The sequence below is a fragment of the Odontomachus brunneus genome, unplaced genomic scaffold, assembly GCF_010583005.1.
Source record: "Odontomachus brunneus isolate Ranch 3 - 2012 unplaced genomic scaffold, Obru_v1 Obru_scaffold_256, whole genome shotgun sequence".
In the NCBI taxonomy this organism is placed as follows: Eukaryota; Metazoa; Arthropoda; class Insecta; order Hymenoptera; family Formicidae; genus Odontomachus; species Odontomachus brunneus.
In genome coordinates, this window is record NW_022639706.1 from 225,464 (window position 1) to 250,439 (window position 24,976).

The following is a 24,976-nucleotide window of genomic DNA, read 5'->3' on the forward strand; positions in this document are numbered from 1 at the left end:
GGTGAATTCTCAAAACATGAAATATTTCATGTAAACTTTCAGTTTACGTATATGTTCTTCTTTATATGTAAATTGTGTAAGTTTCCATGAAAATTTTTAAGCATCAAGCGATGTGGTTTAAATGTGAAAAATAATGTAATACTACACTCGCATATTATGTACAAAGTGAATAGAATTTCTTATAGTGACTTTAATTTTTATGGTTATACGACAATTGGTATTTGACATAAGAATCCTACGTCCATTAAAAATGAACAACGAAAGCCAATTGAAGCGTGATGACGTATAGTAGAGATGCCCGATTCTTAATCGATTCGATTCTTTTCCTAACAAATTTAGGGAAAAAGGGTTGTTCGTGTTGCTTGCATGTTTCATACTTTTTGCTTTTAAAAAGAGATGGACGCCTAATCAGACGTTTGGAAGAAACAATCGAGTTGGTTGTCTCGTTTTTGCTTCTTCGAAATACATTCTAATATACTTCTGCCTAGTTTTAAATACGAAAAGTGCGAAGATTGCAAACATCACGAATAAGCCTATTTTTGGGGAAAAAATCGAATCGATTCAGAATCGGGCATCTCTAACGTATAGGCAGTGAAAACATACCGACGAAGTTTGCAAAGTTAAGATACGTATGCATCAGAAAGTTAAAGTGTAATATATTATAAATTGTATGCAGTAAGTAAAATGTAAATTTATTTTATATATTTATTGCATGTATTTTATGTATTATTTTACATGAAATATATATTTTCTGCAGATTTATAATTTTAATATGAATAGAATATTTTATCTTTTAATAATTTATTCTAAAAAATCCCAGACAAGCAGATTTCCAAGGGACGTTCTAAAGATATCACTATGTCTTAAAAACATGCTGAAAAAATTCTAAAGATGTCCATTGCAAATTAGTGTTGTCTTGAGTATATTGTAATATTTGTTTTACTTACAAATTCACGTTAAATCTTTCATTTTTCACGAATTTAATGAAGGTTTTTATCTTTCACGAATTCATTACAAAATTTTCACTTTTCACGAGTTCACACTAGGGGAAAAGATTTATGATCGCTACCCTGAACGCGCCCAATATCTACTAGCAGAAAATCACATGATGACCAACCTACTGGCTGAAATGACTTTTCGCATCTCCTTTTGGAACACACGTGGTACAATCACCTGTGCGTACGGAAGTGACAGTAACAGAGTCAGTGCACCTTCGTGCCAACAACCATTTTGCTACGTGTCATGTACGCAAATCTAATTTGTACGTGCGACTGACGATCGTGTCTCTGTCTTTCCAGACTTCTTTTTCGCATCTGTTCGTCTCGAGCGTCCAAGGTATATTGACGCTTCTCGTATGTTTTCGCGATAAAATCGAAATGAATTTCATGCAGTTTTCGTTTGTTTCGCGTGAATGGCACGAGCAAAAGACCGTATGAACGTCAGCATCAAAACGCCAAATCGTAAAACATATGTGACAAAAGTATACTTATTTTTTTCCATTGTTTATGCTTCGATAAAGATACACGCGGGTGTTTTTTAATTTGAACCAAAGATCCGTTAATCGTTTTGCTATCGTAGAAAATTTAAATCTTGCTCTTTTCAATTAGACATTGGAAGGAAACACAATTCTTCTTTCTTCAATTACTTTTACACATATATAATTTTCTCACATGTGTAATTTTTCATACATATATTAAATATTCGATAAAAATGCAACTAGCACAATCCTCTAGATTTTACAAAATTGGCACTAAGCTTGGTTTTGCTAACGTCCTTAAATGTCGATTAAACTTCTTAGTTTGAACTATTCAGACAAAAACTTAAATTCGTGTTAAGACTTTGTCGATGGAATTAGGCATTAGTCTTTGTCTGAACAGTTCAAACTGAAGTCAAAACTCAGATCTAGTTCCAACAACGTCTTTAAACGTCGATTAAACATGAGTTTAAATCTGACTAAATTCGTCTTGCACGTTTTTTTACTGAAAGTATCACTTTATCTTTTCTCAGCATATATAAACGATATTTTCTCAGCATATAATGAACGATAAAGATAAAATAATGCTTTCAGCACGAAGCACGTGCAAAATGCGCGAACTTAATCTTTGAAGACCGTTTAAATTCAGCAGTACTACTTTATGATCTCTTAACGTTTGCGTTACAGTGTAGTGCAAACGTTATGCATTATCGTGTAAATATAACACGTAATACAATAGTAGTGCAATGACATTCAATGATAACGATAATTGTTTTCCAGCAATAGACACAAGTTGTCACAAACATCATCCTATCTTTGTTACATGCAGAGTATGGAATAAAGACAGAATGATGCTTTTGTTGACTTGTGTCTCTTGCTGGCAAGCAACAGATATTATCCTTAAAAGTTACAGAATAAGCACACAGGTTAAGACCCAATCTATTTGGTGAAACCAGACAAATTGTTTTGTGCTAAGTTTTATTTTAAAATTAATCTTGTTTTAATATTAATTTGCAGTAATAAAATCATGCGGCAGCTAAAGGGCAAGACGAAAGAAACAAATAAACAGAAGAAAGAGCGGAAAAAGGAATTTCTAGAGAATAAGCAGAGAGTGTTCACCGTTGTGTTGCCCACTATAGCTGCGATATTTGTGATAATAGCGGTATATGTTTATGTTAAAACCCGTCCAAAGGACATCGATGAGTACTAATGATATGCTCCACACTTATCACTCACCGAAGCAAGATGTATGCGTCTCAACAATAATACATGGACAATTCCCAGTTGCATTTGTACAGACATATAAAGATTTTTCTAAAAGGAGATCACATTCCACCATTCTCCTGAGAAATATCTCGTATCTGAGTCGGATTTCAGAGTAACAGACTTTTGCAGATTAGTTATTTGATTTGATAAAGGGATATTTTTGAAAGCCAAGAATTACGTAATATTAAGGTACAATCATCAGATAAGACATAAGAAGTGCGATGTTTTCTATAAGAGCGAGCAACACAATATAAGAGAAGAATTAAGATATTTATATTGCTATAATAAAATTTGTTAACATTGAAGTAACAACTGTTTATATTGATTTGTGTCTTCCTCAATTTTTCTCTTTCGTGCATCGGCTTCTTTTTAATATGTATCATAGAAATGTAGAATGATATAAGTATAAAGTTACATTGTGTATTCTTTACAATCAATATATTTTTTTTCTATGTGTAAAACCACCTGTGCAATTCTTATCTGTGAAATGCACGTTTCAATAATTATTAAATCAAACTGGAAGACATCATTGATCTGTCAAGCATTTAAATAATAAATATATGGGTCCAATGCAGTATGGAAATATATTTGTTATATATAAACAGTACTATTGCTTTGCATTTTTTACCTTTCCTGCATACTTATCCTATGATTTTCTAGTGACGATATCGTACAATTAATGTTTTAAATATTGTTAAAAATATTTGATTTTAAGAATAATATTACGAAATATTAGATATTCTTCTTTCAACTTGAAAATTCCAATAAAATCCTTAATTAATATTTTCAACAAAGATTGTCAATGAGATAGGAAAAGAAGTCAAAGTTCCTCGTGATTATTTGCTTATACGTGTTAGTGCCGGTGACACGATGCAGACACGTGGATCATACCAATAAGAAGCTGGCACGTATTTACGCCCCTGTGTTGTTCTCCCGGCATCACTTCCTCACAAGTTTTCTCTGTCATTTATCGCCAAAATAATTACAATGGACTACGCGATGCTGCGTTTGTTCCTTTTAAATTTTACAATACTCTTACTTCATATCAATTACATTCAAGGTATTCTTTGCATTTATTTCGTAAAAATAGAATTGTCTATTTCCATGTACTAATAGGTTATGTTATTGCTGTCATTGTATGTAATATCTATGGTGTTTATTTTATTAATTCGTCGTGAAATTGGTTTTTTCATAAATAATTCTTTTATTCAATTGATTAATTATATATTTGCTTCGTAATCAATGTCACGAGTATCTCTAACTATAAAAGTATCTGTGTGCTCTGTAATCGTTGACTCTTAAGACCTATAATGTAAATATAATGTAAAACATGGAATTACATATAATTTTCGTCAATGCGTATCAATTTCATCAAAATATTTTTTCTTGCAGCTAAAGGAGCACACCATGTAACCTGTGGTTCTGTAATTAAGTTGTTGAATGTAGATTACAATTTGAGACTGCATTCCCATGATGTAAAATATGGTACTGGTAGTGGACAGCAATCAGTAACAGGTATTGAGGCCAAGGATGATAATAATTCCTACTGGCTTATTAAAGCAGAATTTGGAAAAATATGCACACGAGGGTAAGCTATATATGATTATACAGCTATTTCACTAATATATTAATATATGTTTTTGCAATCTATACTTGATTTCTTACAATTTTTTTTTAATTAGAGAGCCAATTAAATGCGATAGTATCATCAGATTAGAACACAGTGCAACAAAAAAAAATCTTCATTCGCATCTTGTCTCTTCACCTTTGAGTGGAAAGCAAGAGGTATCGGCATATGGAGACAAAGGAGAAGGTGATACTGGTGACAATTGGGTGGTAATTTGCTCAAATGATTTCTGGGGAAGAGATGATACGATTGTGCTGAAACATATTGATACAGATACGTGAGTATCTTTTTTCGCTACATAATTACATATTTTAGAGAAAGAGAGAATGATTTTTTGCATATATATTCTCCTACCTGCAATTTATCTTCTTTAATAATTTAAAAGAAATCAGGAAATCACAACTTTATCACAATTATTAATGTAAAAATTTCATATAATAAATAATATTAAATCATTTAGAATTTTAAATTCCTTTTTGCAAAAGTAGAAAAAAATTACTATTTACTAAGTAGATATTTGATCTACGATTATATATATATAATATTTAAATTTGATATGTTCATTTGTTAAATTCTTGTATGTTTAGGTATTTGTCTGTCAGTGGTAGAGTTTATGGTTCTCCAATTAGTGGACAAATGGAGATAGTAGGCGAGTATTCTCCAAATAGTCCTCACACACAATGGAAGGCGATGGAGGGTATGTTTATCCACCCTACTGATTTCAAAGCACAGCATTATCATCATACAGAATTATAATCTTTGTAGCAAAAACTGTAGGCTCGATTTATAAATAAATGCGTAAGTTAAAAAGAATTACAAATCACTATCTTTTTGATAAATAATTGTTCAAGCATGTCGCACATTAAATAAACTCTTTCTCTTACAGGGCCAATTCATCTATCACAAAACTCAACTTTCATGAGCATTAAATTGAAATTAATATCCAATTTTTGTTTAATGTTGATAAAAACTTATTACATATTAATTTATATTTATTGATTACTTTTTAGTACAAATTGAGATTTCTTTTCTTCCTTCACTTGTTTTCTCAACAATTCCAAATGTGCAGTAATCGTAAAACATTCGTATTTGTGCTTTATCGCGTATATGAATGTGTAAATGTGTTGTATATATATTACTGATATATATCTTTTATATATATATAATAATATATAATATATTATAGGCCAATATGTGCATACAATAAAGAAATGCATATACATTGAGAATAAATTCTTTGTTCGTCCATTAGCTATTGACTAGAATGTGTTTTACACTTCCTTTAATTCGTATTTGCCATTGATGTCTCTCGTGCCTATGAGACCATTGTATGGGAAGATAATATTCGAGAGACCATAGCTTCCGAAGATCTCTCTCAAATTTTGCTTTCCTGTTATATTTACGTAACGCTGTTTACCAGTCAGACAACTATGCAGCTTCCAAATACCATATACCAGGCAGATACACAAAATTGAAATCAGCATGTCGAAAATAATGACAAGCAATATGCTCAAACTATCTCGGGAGTGCAACAGTCGAACCAGCGCGATAGGAAAACAGAAGTTCAGAAATATGTTAAAGTAGTCTGTGTCGTTGATGTTCACTATGTGGTTGATGTTTTCATACATGTATGGCGCAATGACGCATAAGGAATACAGACACGTCAGCGAGGTGTAGAAGCAGAACAGTATGAAGTTTCCCATGTTCTGCCGCAACACGCAAGCACCCAGGAAGAAGCAGTGGTGATCCTTGAAGTGGAAACATTTACGGCAGAAAACGCAATGCTGCGTAGGCTTGCACATATAACTCTCACAGCGTTCGCAATGCCAAAACTTGTAAGCCCTGTTGTGAGCTGCTAACTGCGCCGTGCTCAGCTCGAGTTTATTCTGCGTTGTCACATCACACAGGTTGCTCCGTACTTCCTTGACCTTCATCGGATTGGACCTGTAGCTAATACTGTATACAGAATACCAGTTCAAGTATACTTGCATACAGAGGAAGATGAAGACCGGTGAAATCTTCTGATTAATATAAATCGTGATGACGATGACAAACACGGTGCATACTAATGTCACTAATGGACATAGTTTTTTAACAGCCTTTATGCAAGTCCTTATATGTTGAGCTTGAAACATGTCTTTTTAAGGTTTTAAACCTTTCTGCATAGGCTAAATACAAACACTCAATTGTTACACATACGATATGTAAATTCAATTTTCATGCATTGCAATTTCAAGCTGTATCAACTTTTTATTTTTCGTAGAATATTATATTTGTCTTTCTATATAAAGGCAATTTTTTTCGGACAGATATCTCGACGTATTGCTCTTATCCCGAGTTACTTTACGCTGAAAGAAAAGACATTTTAATAATACGTAATACGAAGATTAGCACATGATATAAATTTTCACAATCAATATACAAATAAATGTTGTATGATTTATTTGAAGGTTACAACGTACGGAAGAGTGTTCACTGATCCCGACCATAACCTCAACGACTTATTTTTATACCGGTTTCACCAGTTTCATTTATCTTAATAGATTGTAGTATTCTTCGAGATAGACGTAATTGTCTGTAATGTCTGATTAAATAGATGTCACAATTTAATTTCTTCTAAGATGCGTACATTCGCGCAATATCGTCACATGCTGCTTTACTGAAATATTCGACACGTACACACAAATATACAATATAGATATATGTATATATAACTGTGCTTAGCAAGAAAAAGAACCAATGTATATTTCTTTACTTTTCATGTAACTTTTTATGTTAATTACATAAATTAACCATTATTTTTATGTTAACTACATAAATTAACCATTATTTTAGTGATGATATCTCTTATTAATCAATAGGAGACCATATATGAAAGAATATCATCAAATATGATTAGTTTGTACAAAAATTAATTGTTACATGTGTATGTTACTGCATGTGTATGTAACATGTGTATGTTAATGCATCTAGACATACAATTTTTATATTTTACACTTCATTGATATTAATTTAATATTACAAAGCACTTAGTGATTGAGAAAATATAGCTAGTAGGATCTGACAAATTGCTAATAGTTAAACATATAACAGTTATATGCTATTTATTCTCACTAGAAAAAACAGTGGTATATTTTACAATTATGCTTATGTAGTAGTTTTATAATAAGATGCATTACGAAAAAATAATATACCTATATATATATTAAATTACAAATTAATAAAAATTCAAGCAATATTGCTACACATATAAAGACAAAATATGCTAGAAATTACTTAATCAGATAATAGTAAAAATTACATTTCAGTAAATTACATAATAAACTGTTTTTTAAACAGTTAACAAATAACGTTGTAAACAATTAGAATTAAGTAGACTGAAAATTTCGTTTAAATGTACAGTATACACTAAAAAATATACATGTATATAAAAAATTGATTGAAATATTCAAAATAATTAAAATTAATTTAAGATACAATAGATTGCCATTTACCCCTTTCTCTTGTCTTCTTATCCTGATATATATACTTTCTTTTATCAATATAGATTTTTATACATACTGTACACGTATGCGAAATTATATAAATATATATATAAAAATAAAGGACGTAAAAGCCAATCACGGATGTAATGTATATGTATTTATAAAATATTTTACACATCTAGCAACAATTCGAACTGAGAACAGTCAGTTAAAGAACATGATCTCAAATGATCTTTTAAATAAAACGACGACTAAAGATAACTGAGAATCACTTGTAATTTGTAACAATCTCGATTGATAATGACTACGTTACATAATTTACGAACATTAAAAAAAATTATATTTAGCTGTATATAGTATATTATAAATATATGTAAATTGCATCCACAACTGGCTCTTATTATTCCTTATTCTTATATTGTTTGATTTTAATCAAACAGCCTTACAATCATTTATTGGAGATAAATGTATATAATTATATACTCGTTCTATATACATCTTTATGTGAATAACACTGATAAATATATCGAATGTATTACTCTTATACGAGAGCATCGTACGAAACCAGTCTGTAGTAATTAGAGAGATAAAGAATAAATACAATTAGAATTTATAAAAACGCAAAATAATCAGTATATTAAAATAATAATATGACACAATGCAACTTAAAATATTATTAAACACGATTACTCTCACACACACACTGTCATCCTTTCAAGTATACTCGACACCACAAAAGCTTTATCATTTACTAGATCGATAGTTCGATAGATAAAAATCTTGGACCAGTTGTAATCAGCAGAAAAAAAACAAGAATGTTAAACAGAATAAATCAGACATTAATATATAAAATAAGTGGAAATAATTAGGCGTGTATATATATATATATATATATATATATATATATATATGTATGTATATATATACGTATATATGTATATATGTATGTGTATATATATAATTATTTATATTTATATATATATATATATATTAATATTAATATTAATATTAATATATTAATATATATATATATTAATATATAATAATTAATATATATATATATATATATAATTTTTATAATATAAATAATTATATATATATATAAAATATTTATCCTTCTTAACATTCTTATTTTTTTTTTCTAATTCCGCGTTATACTTAAATAAGTAACTTTCTTTGTTGATATATAGGAAACATTAAGCTATTAAAATGTTGCTTTTACTTTGAACATGTTCCTACTTTTTTGATTAATCAAGTTATAAGACACGAAACACGTAGCTAGGAATGTAGCAGGTTGAAAATGTTGTATAATTATCGATGCAATGGTAAGGCTTCAATGGTATTAAGCATACTTTAAAATATTTCGATTGTGCATGCAAATATTGAAATTATGTCTAGTTAGTGAGGGCTCAAAAACTTTAATTGTGCATACTTAAAATCACATGTACTATTTTGTACTTTTTTCTTTTTTTAGAAAAGAGGAGTAAGTACATGCGACGAAGCTACAACTTGCAAATAGATTTTAACGTTGATATCAGCCTATGTAATCTTGATATAAATCGGAGAAACAATTTCATTCTATATAAATTGTGTAAAACTATGTAAAATACATTTCACTGTGTTTTACGCACAACTTTATCAAAATAGATCGCGACAACGATGTGCTGCCGACGAACAATTTGACATTTTTAACAATGAAAAGTGTAAAAAATATGTTCTCACATAATCCTCGTTCGTTATATGCTTGATATATCCTGTGCATTATATCGATATGTACATACGTATGATCATACATAAAGGTGCATTATCGTCAGTTTTAAAAGAAAACTCATCACGCTTTCTATCTGTAAATCCCGATTCTATTGTTACTCTATATTCATAATTATTAGAGGTTGACTTAACGATAATCCTGTATAAGAGTAGTATGCTTCACCGTAATTCTCCAATTGGCGCATTTTGAGACCATAATTCGTCTATAAACTTGTATAAGGCATCACTGACAGCCACCTGTAAAAAACATCAAAAGTAAAAAGGTTTCAAATAAATTTTATATCGGAATATATTTGAAGTATCAAGTATCTATTTGCTCACCTTATACGGCGTTGGATTTAGATTTCTTTTGTGATCATTACGCAGCGTATTAAGAGATTCTTGTACTCTATTGCGAATCTCTTGCAATGTAGGTAGTGGCTGACATAACTTGCCGTCTTTCCAGTATACCTGATATATACGATATATTTATAATATATATTGTAACATATTTTTATTATATGTATATATACACATAATTCAAATAAACAATATTAATAGTATATATAGCAATTTACAAAAAGAGAATCGTGAGTCTGAAAATAGAATGTTTTCATATATCTACTATTTTATGACTATTGCTAAATAATAGAAGTTAAAGAAAAATATTTAACATCAAATATTAGAAAATGTAAGAAAAATGTGTTTTGATAAAGAAGACTATATTATTCAAAAGGTTTACACAGTATACCGATAACGCGTAATATTGTGTAATATATGTATACTAATATTATATTGTACTTATATTTAAAAACCTATGATTCAAAAGTGATACCTTATGTAAAGATTCCACTCGGGAAGGCGTAACGTTAGCTCTCTTCGTTTGTTGGAATGGATGTCTGCAGAGAATTTTCTGCATAACTTGCGGCTCTTCTTCAGATGTCTTCTGCAAGAGATCTATCAATGCGTAACCATCAGTTCCATATAATCTGTAAGCAACCTTGCTGCCCGGTATTGTGACTTTTCCAACTTCTTGACTGAGCTTAATCCTTGGTTCACCGTTGATTTCCACCATTTTGTAGACGCAACCCAAAGCCGGCTGTCTCTGACACGTTACAAGATGTGTACCAATTCCAAAGCAATCGATTTTGTGATTCTAGAAAAATATTTAAGTATCAGTACGTAACAGCTACTTGTATTTTAAAATTGAAAGATAGCCCTTATAGAAATATCATACTAAGAATCATTGATAATTACTTATTATCCAGTATTTTTAATACTGAAAATAAGTAATTATCAATGATTCTTAGTATGATATTTCTATAAGGGAGTGACAAGCTATTTTGAGTTCCAAAAATGGCTTGCGCGAATTCTAATCTTATCGTAGAGATATTTACTTTTTTTTATAGATTTCGACCTCTTATTTGTCGTTTTACCTGTTCGTTCAAGCTTATTATGGTATCTTCGTTGATATCGTTCGATGCGCAAATTGTCATCTTCGCGAACCATGGTATGTTGTACTTAACGGCAATCTTTTCAAAGATATCTCTTGCAATGTTACTGAGATAGGCCAGGTCTCCGCTGTCGATCCTGATCCCAACGGCTTTGTATCCTAAGTCGTTTAAAGCCAACGCTACTGCACAGAAGTTCAAGAGACCGCTCCTATTTTCAAAATATATCTGTGAGACGTCTGGATAACTATTAAATTCTATTAGTTATGAATAAATGTGCGTGCATTGTTGAGAGGCAGCTTAAGTCACACATCACACACTTTACACTATGCTTTTATAACAATTATCTACAGTCACTAAGCCTAAACTTGACAATAGATTTCATAAAATATTTGTTCTTTTTATAATTATATATTTGTTTTTTTTATAATTTTTTACTTAAATATTTTAGAAAATACACAAAATTGAGAAATGAAACTTATCATAATCACTTAAAATTTTTTTATGAAAAAATCTCAGGAAAAAAAACCATATAAAAGTTTTTAATTTTAATTTTTATTGTTTTTATATATTTAATTATAATGTAATGTCAAGCTTAAATTTTTCTTTAGTTTTGCCAAGTTTAGGAATAAAATGCGATTACGATAAGTATAGCATAAAGACATAACATAAAATAACATAAATTAAGCATAATAGCTAGGGCTACCTAAACTTGCATTAATTAATATAAAAAGGGTATGATATTTTGTACAATCCCTGTCATTAATGTTTCTAGTGAAGAACATTATCAGACATTTTGCTAAACATTCAAATATAGCAAATTGATACTGTATAATACAATACAGTAGTTGAGACTATATCTTAAAGATTATAATACCCAGTCAGAACCATAATGTTGATTCGACGTCGAAATGATCGATAAGTCGTTGAATCAATGTTGATTCAATCCTCATCGACATCGAATCAACCTTGAATCAACATGTGGTTTTAACTAGGATAGTATACTGAATATTATGATATATTCAGTATTTTATTTAGAAATATATACTTCTTCCTTTGTAATAAACTTCCTCTTATGTAGCATATTTTAACGGCATTTTAATGTTTTAGCATATTAACTTCTTCACTATTGATGACGAGAAGTTAAGAAGATGTATATTTGTGATGCTGTAATATCTCATGGAAGACATTGCAGCAAAGATTTACAGAATGGCAAGTGCTCAAATAACAATTAAAATACATGAAAGTTCTTTTAATACACAATATGTGCCCATATTAATTGCTGAAAGAATAAGGGGCAGAATTGGGAGGGGCACTATATAAGATCAGGAAGGACACTATATGAGATTCTTATCATTTTATCTCTAGCATGAGAGTAACATGAAATGATAAATGTATACAGTTTGTAATTTGCCTGTTTCACAGAATATTCCTTCTAATACCATTTTTTAATGATATTAAAGTCACAACAAAAAAGAAAATTTATATTTTAATCATATTGCTCAAGAACTCTCTAGCAAAGAGGTTTCAATTTAACAATTTATCAAAAAGCTACAGATTCTTACTTCCTTTATGTTCAACTAAAGATGGTCTGAGCTTCTGAAGTTTATGAGAGGGCATTAATCATTGTTTCAAAAGAATATTATGCTAATTATTAAGAATAATTCGAATAATATAATTTATAAAAAGCATAATAATTTTTAATAAGGAGACCAGCGAAATGGAAGGAAAAAGGATGGCGGAATTGTATTCTGCAAAACAGGCAAACAGAACACGATATCGTACCTCACATAGAGCTCGCCCAATTCGCCTCGTCTTAAAAAGCCGTTCTTGTGTTGCGAAGTCGATTCTGATTTAAATGGGTTGTTTCTCACGCCATTTTGGGCATGTGTATTGGACCCGTTAGTTAGAAGTTTATTCTTTACATTTAGGCTGGCCACTTGTGCCTGCCCCTTGGCCGACGTCTCAATGCTACAAACACACTCCTGTTAGGCTACACACACACAGTGTGTACGCGTGTCGTCATGCCTGCTTGACGCGCGCTCGACAAAACTAAATTATACAGCTGCCAATATGATCGAATTAAAGATATGAAAATTCATACATCTCTCTCTTTCAAATACATATTTACTCTGAGGTACATTGGTCATTCTTTCGTTTGTGATACACGGTGTTGTATTCCACGATACACAGTGGAAGTGAGACGAGAATGCTTATAAGAAAAACTTCATACACTACGCAAGGTGCTGCACTTGAGTTTTGAAGTTATATAATCACTATCTTATGCATGTCAGATTATATTCTGATTAGTGTACTGTTATCTACGCGAGAACTATGTGCGTATATGTGCATAGCCTAATGAAATGCATCCTACATACATAAAATATGTACATATTTGCGACAATCGATAACTATCGATAATGTACATTTAATACGTTTGCGATATACAGAATGTCCAAAACATGCGCGATTAATACCTTGAAATGCCAGTTTTGCTGGGAACAATTCGATTCACTGCCACAGATTCGCTGTTCTTGTGTAACTTGAACATTCTGCATAATCGTAATTTGAAAAATGTAATTTGAAGACATACTACGTTACACATCGGTGCAAATGATAGGGATGTAATAAATAGAAATGTAGACAGAGAGAAGTGTAACATAATCAGAAAAAGCTAGTAAAGTCACTATTGAAACGTAAAATTGCTAATTGGAAATAAAATATATGAAGTATGTGCATGCAAATGACAAATGTTTGCAAGTACCTCGTGCAAAAAACTTTTGATAAAGTTGATGCATAATGCGTAGAAGAGAATGTATATACACATAAAGCTTGTAAGCTACAAAATTTAGAAACAGACGTCGAGCACTCTGTTATCATAATGGCGAAGTAAAAATTAAAGCATAAAATAGCTGTGATAAGTACCTTTTGACATCGTATGTGTCCACAAGAGCGGCGAATCTTTCCGGGAAAGCAACGGCGTAACTGATGAGGGCCGCAAATTCACCGCCAGATGCTTGTGAAGCTAAAGCTCCTAAATCGTCGGCGATATCCTCACGATATTTGCAGGCAAGCTCCAGTAGATTTAAAACATCTCCTGTTTGTTTGTGCGCCAACGTCTATGAAAAGAAAATGTATCAATTTTATTTTCTCGTTTTTTACTATACTCCCCGAAAAGTTCCATTGTTTAGTTAATTCAATGAGCGAACATGATTTTCTCATGAAAGAGAGAGAAATGCTTACTTTTCCTTGCAAGTCGTCAATGCTGGTGAAAGACGTGATGTATGCATGTGCGTGTGTACCGCAAACGGGTATATTGAAAAGCTTCCCAGCCAGAACATTGCTAGTACCGTCGAATCCGCCTGTAATAAATTATCTCAGATAAGTAAAGTCTAGAATATTGAGTCGACTGATAATTTAACTTCATTTGTATGTATCAATATGTACATATCAAATCACATAAAACGTGAAGTTCTATCTGCATTTGTACATAGGTTGGCATATATATACTATATACTATAAATATATATGTATATATATGTGTGTGTGTATCGTCAACCTGACCTCTTAAACTGTTACTCATCACCTAGCAAGGCGGTACCAACCGGCACAGACTGGAACAATGTATTGATTTCGTGAAATTGTTAAGTATAGTGTAAGGGTGATGGAGTGGTACCAGACACCTCCTCTATCCGTTATGTATTATACCACGAATTGACGCATACACATTGACACGTATCCAACTTTCTACATATTTGAGACTCAATATGTAATGTAATTCAACGTATTAAACACATGTAAACTTTATCAGATATATATATATATATATATATATATATATATATATATATATATATATATATATATAATTTAAAAAGATTAGATTGAGATTAGATTTTACCAATAATTAAAAAAAAAACCGCAAGTGTGTAAAAACTGTTATACTGTTTATCATGCATATATAGCGTGCAATTTTACACTATACATGTATCTCATATACATTATATGTTTTCATATCGCGTATACCGCGCGATACATACATATACATTTTAAAATTGCGCAATCATTACATAAAATATTCTGATGAAATAATGGTGGTATGCAAATTCGGGAATGATAATCGATATAAATTTTAAGAAAATAAAAGCCAAAATCTTAAGCAAAAAAAATTAAATTTTAATTTTAAGCAAAAAAATGCTATATTAATTGATTGTGCTTAACAAATTTGAATTATGAGATTACTTTAAACATCACAAACTGTTTCTAGAATTTGAGAGAACCGAAACAACACTGAACTAACTTAATAAAATAAATATATTTACCAATATAGCTGTACTTAGACGCGCTCAATCCCCCGTCGGGTCCTTGCGCTCGTCGAAGTCCAAATTCTAGTAATGTTATATGTTTCCCAGCAGCCATGCGATACCTTGCTGCATTAGTCGCCATTAAACTTGCATAGTTCACTAATGTTAATAAAGTTGTCTCCAACAGTTGTACCATTATCAATGGTCCTTCAACTCTTATTAGAGGAATTCTACAAAAATTTTTATCTATGTTAGATTCATTTATTTATTTAAATGGCTTATTTAAAGAATTATCTAATATCAAGTTTTTTTACTTAAATATTTAAAAATAACTGCATTAAGAGGTAATGTGTATCTCTGTGATAATGGTATACATTTTATTGACATATCTCAAGTTGATATATAACTATAGTAAATCTTTTGTGTATATACTTTTATCCATTTTGTCAGTGTTACTCCTATTTTCATCCATTATACATTCCTTATATATACGTGTTAGAAATGTACAAATTTCTAACATGTTTTTATTTTTATAGATATATGAGATATAGGTAACGCATATATAAATAGGTAAGATGATATATTTTTGATACATTATGCAGGGTCTCTGGCAATTCGCTATAGAGTCGCGGAGTGCAAATAGAATATATTAACTTGAGTAAAAGGTTCTCTACAATTTTTCAAACGACCACGTAAAATTTCAAGATATTAATGAAAAGATTGACGAACTAGAAAACACACGATGTTATGAGATGGATTCTAAGGCTCGTATTAATAGTCGTTATTTGAACTTGTTTTGCGTGAAATACTCAGGTCTGAATTTAGAGTTAGATCGAAGTTTCTTATTTCAATTATATAATATGTGACATTATATTTTGTAATCGTAATTCACAGCTGAAACGAATATGTTCTACCTGCACATCGTCGCTTCATAGTGAGTTGTCGGGTAATCTGTATATACATTGATACAGTTAATTTTAAACCTACCTTGGAAACACAACAGATCCTTCTTCTATGGCGTATAACGTGACGTCTTTTGCGGTGAGGCTCTGTAGATAATCGAAGAAACTTTGGTCTACCGTAGGCATAGTCGACTTTAAGTACTTGATATCTGCAATACAGAATTATATAATACAAATTTTCATAAGAATAGCGAATAACAAGTAGATACCGCAAATACGCACCACTGCAGGAATAATGGAATTTTTTCAAGAACTTTATGCATTCTTCGAGACCGGCAAAAATCGTAAACTCTCCCTGAAAAGGATTTTTGCGGAAGAACAACTCAAATACGGCATGGTCGTCCACCTTGCCACTCTTCCAATAGGCGTAAGCCATCGTAATTTGATACAAATCTGGAAGCATACATAATTTATATTAAATAAAAAATACTTTCCAACGTACACATGTTTTAGCGCTAATAAAAAAATCATACATAATCACAGGAAGTAAATCGTATTATCTTCTAGGAATTTAGCTCCGCATATTCAGAATCAACAATTGAGTCAATTGCATAATGTTGTTTTTTGTCATCAGGAAAATTATATGTTTCAGAGATATCATTTTATCTTCGAATATATTACGTATATATTACGGCATATACCGAACAAGATAGACATCTTTTTACATGTGAAAGAAATTTTACGTCATGTTTTAAGCAAATTCATATTAACAAAATGTCCCAGAAATATCTTACGATACGAGCACGGAAGCACACGTGTTGCTCGCATCATTGTGAGCGACATTATTTACAAATATAATCGAGCTCTTACATCATACACGAGACAAGATACGCGAGCGTTTATCCCGATGTCAACAAAAAAATTCCGTCACGAACAATATATGACAATTTTTATCTCATTTGTCGCAAAGCTTCGGGATTATTTAGAGAGACACACAATCCATCTCGCTCGTCACGACGCTGAGGTCAATCTTCGCGGCGAGGTCACGTTTCTCTTGACCTCGTGTTAATGGTGAAATGCTTACAAAACGCTAATTATGCTTCCGATTAAATATGTAATTACGAGAATCGGGATTTGTTATTTTGCAAATCGGACGAGTGGAAATTAGAAGATTGCTTTTTGGATTAATCAGAACTTTAAAAACATTAAAAATATGACTTCAAAAATATAATTTTTTATATGATTATTTATTATCAATTAATATTATTAATATAATTTATATATATATTTTTATATATATATTATATTATTTATATATATTTATATTTTTCTATTATTTTTATTTATGCATAACATTAAAAATAATTTTAATAATTTCTAATTCTTTTCAAAAAATTAAGTTTTCCAAGTAAAAAATCCTTCTTTCTCTCTCTTTTCCTCCGTGCATACGTGTGATCAACGTTTTAATTACCACGAATGAGACCTTTGCCCGACCGTACAATGTATAATTGTTGCGTTTAAATGACCTCACATATCTCTTTTTCTCTTTCTCTCGCTCACTCGCTCGCCTTTTCTCGAGATAGAAAGAGATGAAAAATGACTGCATACGGTGAAGTAGAAGAAAACGTCGATGATGTCAAATGGATATAGCGAACGCGAAATAGCTTTCGACAGTATGTTAAGAGTATGATCTTTAAACGCATACCTGTAAGTAGTGGCTGAACCACACCGTTTTGCCGCGAATTGCAGCATGTTCCACCGTCGTCTGTTGACATTTTGCGGGCCGCTCGCGTACGTTCGCCTGAGAGGAAATGAGTTTACTACTCACACACACTCATCCACTTACACACAATCTCTCTTTCTCTCTCTCTCTCTCTCTCTCTCTCTCTCTCTCTCTCTCTCCGTCAACTCGCTCAGGTGTATTCAGGTCTCAACTGCGCTCTTCTGCATAGTAAAACAAAGAAAATAAGTGCATATTATATTAAATCGCCTCTTGAAAAACCTCTCTGCGAATTGATTCTTGCAAATAGAAGAATTAGTAATCACTGTCATAATCATCGAACGTCACTGTTCGAGCGAACACGTGATAGATTCAACATTTCTATTTTTATTGTCGCAAATCTACGCAAATATATATCCGCAAAGGTTACCTACGGCGAATGATAAATGTCTCAATTATTCTAACATGGACTATATACAATCCATAAATTGTTTTCTTTTGCCTTCTTCTACACAAAAGATCGTTTTCTTTCTGAATTTTTTCTATCTTCCCGATGTTCCGCGGAATTTTCAAAAATCGACGTGACCACACAGCTAAATTCATGCACGCTCTCGTCTAGTGATCTCCAAATTTACTAGAGTCCGAATCTGCACGCTTCCGCTACACTTTTTGCACCTCTCTCAATCGAAAGAAATACATGTATTCTCACGCGTCGATGGGAAAAAGATAAAACAAGCGTCGGAAATATGAAGCTAACGAGAACTTCTCCGACTGAAGAGAACGTCTCCGACCGGGAAGTGTTTGTACGCGTTGGTGATGGAACAACCAAACAAACCTTTTTTTCTCGCCTAATCTGTATGGGTTGCGTTGCGTGCACACACAGTAGCGCTTCTTTCTCTTTCTGCCGCCTTTTTTCCCCTTCAAATAAATACAGTCTTTGTCGAAATGCCGTCCTTACATCGTTCTTGATTGAATGTAGGGTTAGGCTTTATGGAAACCTCTCTCTCTCTTTCTCAGTTCGTCTCAATTCTCTCGTCCGAATTGTTCACTGTCGAGCATATGACCACCGTATCGTAGTTTCACTTCTGATATCGTCGACGTACTAACTGCAACTAACGCGCTTCGATGCGCGCCGCACTGTAATATATGCTCCGAGAATTCACGAATCGATGAGGAAACGTTTGAAGGACATCCGACGCCATTGGTATGCCTGTTTCACTTTGCTTCTGATTGCGCGCTCGTCGAAAGTCACTAAACTAAAGTCTGCTCTTCCTATTTCCTCCATGCTACACTTTTTGCATAATTGAGACAAGATGAGTCTCTATTTGAGCTTTGATGGAAGGATAAAGCGAAAAAAGATAATTCAATTTGCAAGGAAATTCAGAAGGTATAGTTAGAAGAGCAACATGAAATTGCTAGGTAACAAAGTAAAAAGTGTAATTGTCTCACTCAAAGGTGCAGGTATGAATCGATTTGATTCGTCGTTTATCGTATCTCCATTGAGTTTTATTCGTGACTAAAGTTTAAATTTTTAAATTTTGAAACAGCTTAAAACTTTTGCAAAACGGAAGAGACCAGAGATCGTAGTGCCTTTATAGATAAACGAAGAAAATGGTGATGAATTTATCGCTGAATATAAATTTGCTTTTCATAAGAATTCTTGAGAATCGTTTAACTTTATCTCAACTTTATTCAGCGACTGCGGTAACATTTTTACATTTTTAACCTAAAATGTAGAAATTGATAAGACTTAATCCTTAGCATATATCGTTTTTTAGACACTATTACACATAAAATTGCATAATTAGAATAATTTGTTGATAAATATTTTAATAATAATGACTTTCTTAGCTATGTCCTATATATATTATGATGACAAAGATATAATTAAATTTATATTTTTAAGGGTTATTTCTGGCACTCAACCCATATAAGGAATTTTATAACATAATTTTATACAAAAAAATATTTATTATATCATCTTAAAACTCACATAAATGCTTATCTGCAATTTATTGCTTAATAATGTTCCTACTATAGAAAATTATAAGCTTTAGATTTAGAGAGGTTACGATCTAATTCTGTAACTATGTATTGTTTATCTTTTTTATCATAAAGAAGAAAAGACATGCAAAGTTTGATTCAAGAATTACATTGAAAATACTTAACAAGCTACAACTAGTGATAAACTCTTTTTGAACGTCATTACTGAGAAAAGATCCAACTTCTGAATTAGTTTGTTATATATATCACATGCCTTTTTTCACAAAATATAACCACACTGATCTCTCATTACAATGCAAATTTACATTGTAAGTACGATTTCGCCTCAGCGGTGCCACATGGTTCCAAGTTCCACGTCGAGAAAGCCGAATTCACGCCAGAGGAGCTTCAAGGCTACCAGTTACCAATGCCAAATTCAAAGTGATCGCACGACAACCTTCGAATAATGCATCTTATGCCCATATCAGACTATTACAGTAGATAATACAAGTCTACTAAGAGATGTCTTAAGGACGTCCAAAAGCCGACCTGCTTTTTTTTCTAGACGTATTTTAAACATCTTTAAGACATCTTTTAGTAATTTGCGCTGTCTGGGTATGGATTGAGGATTGTAATCGAATCAATTGAGCGGAACCAAGATTTAGACTGTCTGATCCGATTGCAATCTTCAATCTGATATGGACGTTACATAACATAAACTGTCATAACGTAGCACCGGGCGGAAGAAACCCAGGTAAGTGCACGCGATCGTCCTCTCACTTCAGTTGAGTACCGATCGAGTGTAATTCAACAGTGGCCACTCTGCGCTGCATAGCCCGTCGATACCGAGACATTATACTGCTCTAAAGATATAAATATACACTCTAGAGCTTGCAAATAGATACTGTGTTACGCGCACAAGATTCTGTCCTGCAGGTTTGGTTGTACAATTCTGGTTTGCATTGGAAATATACCGGCTTAGCCTAGAAACTAGCGCGAGAGAAAGAAAGATACGAATGACAATTAGTTTCTTTTAGAAATCAGATTTAACACGAATACGTTAATCATAGATTCCCTTCAATGTTGAGTTTTCCTTCCTAACGGAACACGGAACGTACAGAATAATTAGAATACTGCAACTCGCAATTAGAAATGGTTTTACATGTATCAGTTACCGTTTAAATTCGCGTTTCGAATAATATTGATTTACCTTGAAGGTGGCGCGAGAAAAAGATTCAAATGGTAATTGATTTCTTTTAGAGATGAGATTTAACGGATACATTAATCATGGATTCTTCAACGTCGACTTTCCTTTCTTAACGGAATGGTGCACTTCTCGTGCACACAAAGTATACAGAACAATTAAAATATCACGATTTGCAATTAAAAATAACTTCGTATATATCAATTGTCGTTTGAGCTCGCGTTTCGAATAGCATGTTTGAGAATGTATGGTATATATATTATATATTACTTTTTTCCCAAGAGTATATGCATATCGTTGTGCGCACTTCTTCAAGGATTACGTCAGTCTATCAGCACAGTTAGGAAAATGTAATAATAGTGCACGTGTCTAGAACAAGAGAGAGAGAGAGAGAGAAGGAGAGAGAAAGAGAGAGAGAAGATGATAATTAGCGAATTGTTCGACTAAACACACGTATCGTTAGGGGCAACATACTGCGGCCACACGACCGCAGTGTGCCACTTTCCCGATCATGCGGAACAAAAGTATTCTACTTGGTTACACGCGAATGTTTTGTACTCCACGACCTTCTCACAACGACAGACATATTGCGGCAATACTCGTCTTCGTCTTGATACACGAGAAAGAAAAGGAACTTCTCAAGCCAGGAGTTCGCAAGAGGTTTTATATGTGGGCAAAAAAACACGCGGATCGAAGATGAAACTTCGTGAGCCTACGTGTAATTTCTCCCACGACGGAATCGCGATCGTTAAGTGGAAGAGCCTCGAGCTTCATTTCGATGAATCACGCTACTGGTTCGACGCTCGTACACGAAGGGGCGATATTTCAATCACATCACAATTGTTTCCACATGTTTTATCACTTTATCACTCCTATGCCATTTGAAACTTAATAAACGTATTATTTCGCACACAGGATGCAATTATCTCCACGTCGTGGCGTAGCTAATATTTCACATCGCTCGATTCTGAGAAACCAATAAATATGCATGATATTATCATGCGCACACTTTGTCGATCCTTTTTTTATTTCGACCTACCGAGTAAAGTAATATCGCGTCTCTTGTGTAAGAAAAAGTAACGGTAATCATTATACGTATATTGCGCTATATTGCATAGTCAAAAAGGAACCGATAAGCATAATCATATACGAGCATTGTTAAATATTTACATTCTTACACATAGCAAGTACACACATGAAGATATCGTAACCTACCATTTTCCACATATCTGCACGTTACAGAACGATTGATGAATTTGGAGTTAGTCAGCTTTTCACAATATAATCAACAAAGCAATTAGCTTATCATTGCGATATAAGTTACTATAAAAGCCGATTTTTTCACTAGTAGTTTAAACTTAAATCTAAGTTTGAATTACTATTGAAAAATGGGCCTTAAGTGTTACGTTGTAACTTCTCGCTGTCGTCAATCCGTCGTCGTCGATCTTTCTATTAATAACTGTCTGTCATTTGTTACACTAATATCTCCTGTTTGAGCTATGTTTTTCTCTTGATCTTTAGTATTATGACACTGCAAGTTTCTCGTTCTCATTGATTACGTAATTACGTAATTACGAGACATGCGCAGAACAAAAGTATATTACGCGGCAATAAATCGTGTAATGCGACTTACGTGATTACGATTACGTGTTTTGAATTGCATTTAATCCATATAATGTTGATAATGTCGACGTATTTATCTCGAAAAAGAATATCTCTTACTATCTTATCAGTGTTTACGCATATTTATTGGTTTCTCAAAATCGAGCGATGTGAATTGTTAGCTGTGCCACGACGTGGAGATATCTGCGTCCCGTGTGCGAAATAATACGTTTATTAAGCTTCAAATAGCACAGGAATGATAAAGGGACGACTCCTAGCTGTTGATAAATGCCATTGAACTTCTGTAATTTACTACGCGGCTACTCATTTTATCTTCGTCAATTTCTCATTAATCCCTTTCAATTACGATAATTATTCATTGTTTCGATTTTCATCGTGGTTCTTCTCTAAATTTACATTTTACTAGATATTAGGTTTTATTTTAATAATAATGTATAATCAGTATTTAAATATATACTTCGATACTAATTACTATAAATATCTAAGTCATTAAAATCGTACATTTTTTTATTTTCTAAAATACCGTGAAACGAATATATGTATTTTATTTCTTTTTTCACTACATATACTCATATAATCTTCTGGCGATGCGGATCTATGTTTACCGGTAACCAATAGTAACTCCGCAACGCAGAAAAGATTCTGAATCGTCTTGATCAATAGGTCTCAATGTTTCCACTGTTTTAGTAAAGTTCAGCTGTAAGGACAGGTTGTGGGAATCATTGGTTAAGTCAATATACTTCTAATCACATAGTTTTCTAATTATCTCAGCGACGTTATCAGAGTCCTCGCCCATCGTACGACGTTTATCGAACAACATTTATTTCCTAACATTTCTGATAACGATTTTTGTACTCTTATTCATTTAACATCGCCGTGAAATAGTACGATAGTTAGTCATATGGACATTGGCTTTTTAAATAAGTTCTCATTTTCGATCTAGAGTATAGAATTTTCTAATTGATATTGATAGAGATACTTAATACTCGAACTTCCTCTGTGATATCACTTGACATCGATAGTTAAAGATAAACTTGCCTTTTTGAGTTATTATCACATATTTTAACAAAGTAAGACTTTCTTACACAAGTCAGCTTTCTAATATGTTCAATACTGGCTATCAATTCATATAGCTGCAGGCTATATTTCAAAACTTATAAAGTTTATCCAATGAGAGCATAAGAAGAAAGTTATAAATAAATCAACTTAAATGTGCGGTATTTAAGAAAGAATTTAGATAAATAAGATTACAATATTTTGAAAAGTTGAAACACGTCTAATGCTGTCTTTTAATTCTGTTAATTCTAAAACTGTCGTCAATTCAAGAAATGTGTTTCTTGAATTAGTATTCTTACTTAGAGAATATGATATTCATTGGCTTGGAGCATTCTAAAACGATGAATATCAGGGACAAGCAATCTTCGTGAAATTTCTTTGAAATACGTCCATAGTGACATTTGTTGCATATATCGTTTATGTTCCTGTAACGCTGATAAATGTGTTTATAAAGTAGTTTATTCCATCTTCAGTTATCGACCTAGTACTTTAAAAGTTGTGTTGCTTTTATTATTCACAATTAGTCATTATTCCTCTCTTTTCTGGTTATCGACAACGCGCGTTAGTCCGACAGACTCTATACGCGAGTGTAAACGCAGAAAATTCTCAACTCATTTTATACAACGAATTTATTTTTTTTTATATACGTCACAGATGCGTGTGTGTTGTGTGTGTACGTGTATGTATACCGTACTAACTAATTCTACAAATGATTCTCCAGTATTTGTCGGCTAAATATGCTAATATGTTAATTTTCTGCGTTACTGGCACTTCTGAAGTATCGTTAATCACTAATATCGAGCTTTACCAGCTGCCACTTGGTGTCGGCTTTAGAAAAATACTCAATTTTTGATTCTCTAAAGTCTAAAACGCAAAAATGACGATTGAGCCGCGAGCATTGGATCGTCTCGGATGCCCTTTCTGTCAAAAATTGATTATTTTTTTGGTGTATGTATATATATATATATATATATATATATATATATACCACTATTTATTGTTGCCTATCTCTATATATATATACATATATAAGTGTATATATATATATATATACATACATATATATATATATATATATATATATATATATATATATATATATATATATATATATATATATATATATATATAT

The 24,976-nt window shown here is 32.1% G+C and overlaps 3 protein-coding genes across 9 annotated transcripts in view; 1 reads left to right on the forward strand and 2 right to left on the reverse strand.

The window, feature by feature from the left end:
• Nucleotides 1–1,331: 1,331 nt before the first annotated feature.
• LOC116852802 (single-pass membrane and coiled-coil domain-containing protein 4 homolog) lies at nucleotides 1,332–5,362 on the forward strand. Of its 2 annotated transcripts, XM_032833478.1 has the most exons (5): nucleotides 3,655–3,800; nucleotides 4,133–4,328; nucleotides 4,423–4,644; nucleotides 4,955–5,165; nucleotides 5,254–5,362. In XM_032833478.1, exons 1-4 carry the CDS (start codon nucleotides 3,728–3,730, stop codon nucleotides 5,121–5,123), a joined length of 660 nt encoding a protein of 219 aa, XP_032689369.1. In that variant the 5' UTR covers nucleotides 3,655–3,727; the 3' UTR covers nucleotides 5,124–5,165; nucleotides 5,254–5,362. The 2 variants fall into 2 exon arrangements, with proteins under 2 accessions (XP_032689370.1, XP_032689369.1); XM_032833479.1 differs by lacking the exons at nucleotides 3,655–3,800; nucleotides 4,133–4,328; nucleotides 4,423–4,644; nucleotides 4,955–5,165; nucleotides 5,254–5,362 and adding exons at nucleotides 1,332–1,480; nucleotides 2,492–3,049.
• A 154-nt stretch (nucleotides 5,363–5,516) lies between these two features.
• LOC116852801 (palmitoyltransferase erf2-like) lies at nucleotides 5,517–7,235 on the reverse strand. The gene is made up of 2 exons (XM_032833477.1): nucleotides 6,830–7,235; nucleotides 5,517–6,715 (listed from the first exon to the last, which is right to left on the reverse strand). The coding sequence occupies exon 2, from the start codon at nucleotides 6,500–6,502 to the stop codon at nucleotides 5,639–5,641; it is 864 nt and encodes a 287-aa protein (XP_032689368.1). The 5' UTR covers nucleotides 6,503–6,715; nucleotides 6,830–7,235; the 3' UTR covers nucleotides 5,517–5,638.
• A 2,082-nt stretch (nucleotides 7,236–9,317) lies between these two features.
• LOC116852786 (nicotinate phosphoribosyltransferase) overlaps nucleotides 9,318–24,976 on the reverse strand; it is a 16,722-nt gene continuing 1,063 nt past the window's right edge. Inside the window, exons 1-12 of one of the 6 annotated variants that reach the window (XM_032833446.1) lie at nucleotides 21,882–23,226; nucleotides 17,964–18,059; nucleotides 16,541–16,711; nucleotides 16,344–16,467; nucleotides 15,375–15,586; nucleotides 14,296–14,414; nucleotides 13,978–14,171; nucleotides 12,838–13,023; nucleotides 11,038–11,263; nucleotides 10,437–10,757; nucleotides 9,944–10,072; nucleotides 9,318–9,859 (exon numbers count right to left, since the gene is read on the reverse strand). In XM_032833446.1, coding sequence (XP_032689337.1) covers nucleotides 9,782–9,859; nucleotides 9,944–10,072; nucleotides 10,437–10,757; nucleotides 11,038–11,263; nucleotides 12,838–13,023; nucleotides 13,978–14,171; nucleotides 14,296–14,414; nucleotides 15,375–15,586; nucleotides 16,344–16,467; nucleotides 16,541–16,711; nucleotides 17,964–18,059; nucleotides 21,882–21,939 — 1,914 coding nt within the window. In that variant the 5' untranslated portion in view covers nucleotides 21,940–23,226 and the 3' untranslated portion in view covers nucleotides 9,318–9,781. Of the gene's footprint in view, nucleotides 9,860–9,943; nucleotides 10,073–10,436; nucleotides 10,758–11,037; nucleotides 11,264–12,837; nucleotides 13,024–13,977; nucleotides 14,172–14,295; nucleotides 14,415–15,374; nucleotides 15,587–16,343; nucleotides 16,468–16,540; nucleotides 16,712–17,963; nucleotides 18,203–18,813; nucleotides 19,721–21,881; nucleotides 23,227–24,976 lie in introns of those variants that run through there. The other 5 variants (XM_032833449.1, XM_032833447.1, XM_032833448.1 and 2 more) reach the window with 5 other exon arrangements.